This window comes from Acyrthosiphon pisum, chromosome X, assembly GCF_005508785.2.
Source record: "Acyrthosiphon pisum isolate AL4f chromosome X, pea_aphid_22Mar2018_4r6ur, whole genome shotgun sequence".
NCBI classification, from domain to species: Eukaryota; Metazoa; Arthropoda; class Insecta; order Hemiptera; family Aphididae; genus Acyrthosiphon; species Acyrthosiphon pisum.
This window is the reverse complement of record NC_042493.1, coordinates 87,262,528-87,266,569: the sequence shown is the minus strand read 5'-3', so window position 1 is coordinate 87,266,569 and position 4,042 is coordinate 87,262,528. Positions and strand designations below refer to the sequence as shown.

The window sequence follows — 4,042 nt, the reverse complement described above, 5'->3', positions numbered from 1 at the left end:
CAAGTAAAACAAGCATACAGTGTGATAAGTATATTTCAGTTAATAAGAAATACTTACGGCAATCTTTATCGTAGTAAACACCATTCGAGTAGAAGGAAAATGTTTTTAGTGAAGCATAAATGGCAATAGAAATAGGACCTTCATTGACTAAAGCAATTTTTAATGCTTCTTCATCATAAGTCGTTACATTCACAAAACCAGTAATTTTTGTAAGATCCCCATTTGATATGTTAGCTATATGACAGAAACCATCCTAGAATAATAAAAAAATATAGATAAATATGATTGTCTTATATAAAATCACAAAGACTTACAACATTTAAAGGTTATTGTGCTTTTTGAATTAATATCCAGTTTCAAATAAGTACATATAAATTGCATACTTATTTTAATCATATTTTTTTACAGATAAATTTAATAAAAAAATAATAATATTTAGTTCAGTACAACAATAAGAAACTAAGTCAAGAGACTTAACAATAATATGAAGATTAATAAATGTTTTTCTTGTGTAACTAATAAATATCCAAACATTTTTACACAAAATTGAATCAATGATTCAAAAATAAATATTCTATACCTGAGAAAGGTATGGACCGTACTCTTCTTCAGTTGGTAAGCCATGCTTCTCAATCCAAGAATAAGCACGGAAATCTTCTCCGCCATCACATCCATTATTGCCAAAACCCCAACTGCAGTCTACCAAAGCCTGTAAAAATAAAGCATAAAAAATATATTATGTAGTAAGTAGTTAAATGTAGCATTTACAATAGGAATTAATTAGTGAGGAAATCTGTCTTCGAAAAAAAAATACTGTTTTACCATTAATAAAAATATAATGTTACTTTTACAAGTAACATTAAAACTGGAATTTAAAATTAACATTATTTCTTAATGAGTTTTTACTTTTTTTTTTTACACATTATCACCTAATATTCTCACCAACTATTGAAAAATCAAAAATGTTACTATTGCATATTATATTCATAAAAAATACAACCAAAACAATAAAATTTGTATCACATTAAATTATAAAAATACAAAAGAACAGTTTTCCAGTATTTGATTTTATTCTATTTTTTGCCTGTATCATTTTATTTATTTAATTAAACTAGACACCACATTTAATAGAATTTCTTACAATAAAAAAAATATAAACACACTATAATAATTATTTATCAATCCTAGTAGATTAGTAGTTTATATTTATTAGCAATAACAAACTGTAATTTAAGTAATGATATATACCTGTTCAGAAAAACTTTTACGTTCACGATGTTTCATGAAATATGCTCCTTCGATGGTACCAGTAGTACCAAAACTCCAACAAGAACCACAAATTGATTGATCTAATGATGACAATTATATAAATTACAAATAGTAGCTTAAAAATGTATTGCTAATGAAAACTTTACCTTTAACAGGTGTTACAGCACCAGCAATCCTCCAATCAATTTCTGATGGTAAGTTTTTAAAATCAGTCTTATTGTAAGGAAAAGGTACTCCACCATTATATTCGTCATCACTTAATTTTCTATAACCTAACATTGATTTAAGTTCTGTGCTGGAATAGTCAGCCAAATGGTTAACAGCGAGTGTATAACCAACGTTAGCTCGATTTTTTGAACGAATGTATCTAATAAAAATACATAAATTATTAATTTAAAATTCAGTAACTACTAACTTTTATAGTATTGTATAATTATATACTTCAATTTTTTTTTTTTTTTTTTGATAATTTATGAGTTATTAAAAAACTAGTATAAAATAAATAGTTACCTTAAGTTTTGACGGAAATTATTTTTTCGGTCGAAATGTTCAATTGTATTATTAGGGTATTTTTTGTTATGTTTACGTTTAAATTCTTCAAATGCAGGATCTATATATTCTCCATAGTTATTTATGAACTCCATCATAGGATTAAAATCATAAATATGGTTTATACCAGGTCCAGGGAAAGATTCACATTTGAGTTCTAAAAGCAAAGGTTTCAAATATATAATAATAAATCATTCAGATATTGCAAATAATTAACTAGTCGTTATTGATATACCTTCAACGTTGAAAATACTTGGATCAGGCTTCACTGGTGTAAAATGTTTGTAAACGATAATGTAGTCATCAAAATGTGATAGAAATACTGAATTAAATCCATTCATTTGAAACCTCATTGGATAAGCAATATCATCCTAACAAATAATATCACTTTAATACATTATAATATAACATTAAAAATATTATGTATAACTGTAGAAGTAGTAGGTACTGAGTACATTATAACATATAATTATAGAATAAACACTACAATTTATTCAAATTACTATCAATAAAATACTTCATCATTCAGATTTAATTTCAGCTTACTTTTCTATACAACCACATTATATATTTTCCAACTGTTTTATCCACTCTTTTAATATAAACCCATTTTTCGACTACAATACCATTTTCTAAACTTTCACTGACTAACTAAAAAATAAAAAATACATTTAAACATTAATTTTAATATCAAAATATTAACTTATTGAGGCCACAAACCTTAAAATCACTTAAGTCTGGAAGAGTTGATTGAGGTGAAATGTGAAATTCATCAGTTCCATTCACTTCTAAACATTTTAGAGTGTTTGTTTCTGTTTCGGTAGTAACAGGAACAATTTTAAGAGATGAACCAAAAGAGCCTTTATTGGACAGTTGATATGTTTTTGCCATTCCTAAAAAATTTAACAATTAAATATAAATCAAATTTAAATTTATTTTGTTACAAAAAAAATTAAAATATTACCATGATAATAGTCAATGCGACTGTTGCTAGAGTCTGAATCATACCAAGCACTAAATGGTTCATGGACTTCAGCAAATGGAATAAATATGTCACCTTCTACAGAATAACTTGAACTCCATTTTGGAACACCGGCTAAAATATTAAAACAAATAAACAAAAATTGAATAACAAGTGTCTTAGTGAGAAATTCTTGGATGATTTTAAATGAAATACCTAGGTACCTATTGCGTCTTTATTTATTTATTTATTAATCAATTTATGTTACAAATAAGTGTAAATTAATATATATTACTAGCTGATCCCGTGCTCTTCGTTACCCGTTAAATTTACAAACTGTATATGACTCAAACTTTGTTCAATGCGTTATTTAATATTCGGTGTATGATGTTCTAGATTTATCTTAACTTTTCTGTTGCCCGGAATAAAATTCTGATTCCCACAGTATATTGTCAGGTAGGCAATCTACCTAGATCGCGGACCCTGTGCTATTTGTAGGTACGCAAGTGCATGATTTAACTCTAAAGTATCAAAGTTATACCAAGTTTGTCGTTTTTACTTAATTCCACCTACGGTGGATTAATATAATCAATTAATACAATATCCTAACCTAACCTAACCGTGCTAAAATACGATGAGTAAACAAAAACCAAACTTAAGTCTTTTTAAATTAGCCTAACTTCTTCTCAGAGGTCTAATCTACACACAAACATTCATACATATATTGACAAAAAATAATAATACAAATCAACACACATGCTTGATTAACCAATAGCAACCAATATATTATAATCACGGTAGATTATAGAGGTATACGCACGGCCGTATATTCGTAATGCAAACAATTGTCCCAGTGAATGTATTTTATTCGCAGGTTTGCCGGTAGATCACGCTGCAGTCTTTTGGCCCTAATTTTCATGCTTGAATTACAGATTTCATACAATAAACGAACAAAAACTAGTCAAAAAGTCTCATAAAAAACAAAATTGTACATAAATTAATGTAAATGAAGACATGTATTATAAATTCGACGTTATACTAGATAAAATGTACACATTAACAAATTAAGGTAAAATTATAAAATCAATAAATAATAATGGACAATTCTAGGATATCAATTTAAAATAAAATGTAACTTTTTTATTACCTGATTATATATTTATGTATTTTAAAAGTATTTAAAACTAAGTAACACATAATTTAGATTCTTTTTTTTTATTTCTGGATATTTTTTTGGATGATCTATTATGTTCTCTTTCGTAT

General features: G+C 26.6%; 1 protein-coding gene across 1 annotated transcript in view; it reads right to left on the bottom strand.

Annotated features, from left to right (window-relative positions):
• The window catches only part of Ctsk1 (cathepsin K-1), a gene marked incomplete at its 3' end in the record, with an annotated part of 32,139 nt that overhangs the window by 25,214 nt on the left and 2,883 nt on the right, over positions 1-4,042 (bottom strand). Inside the window, 9 exon segments of the mRNA NM_001135939.1 lie at positions 56-253; positions 581-709; positions 1,249-1,349; positions 1,416-1,636; positions 1,780-1,975; positions 2,054-2,189; positions 2,365-2,469; positions 2,539-2,711; positions 2,783-2,914. Coding sequence (NP_001129411.1) covers positions 56-253; positions 581-709; positions 1,249-1,349; positions 1,416-1,636; positions 1,780-1,975; positions 2,054-2,189; positions 2,365-2,469; positions 2,539-2,711; positions 2,783-2,914 — 1,391 coding nt within the window.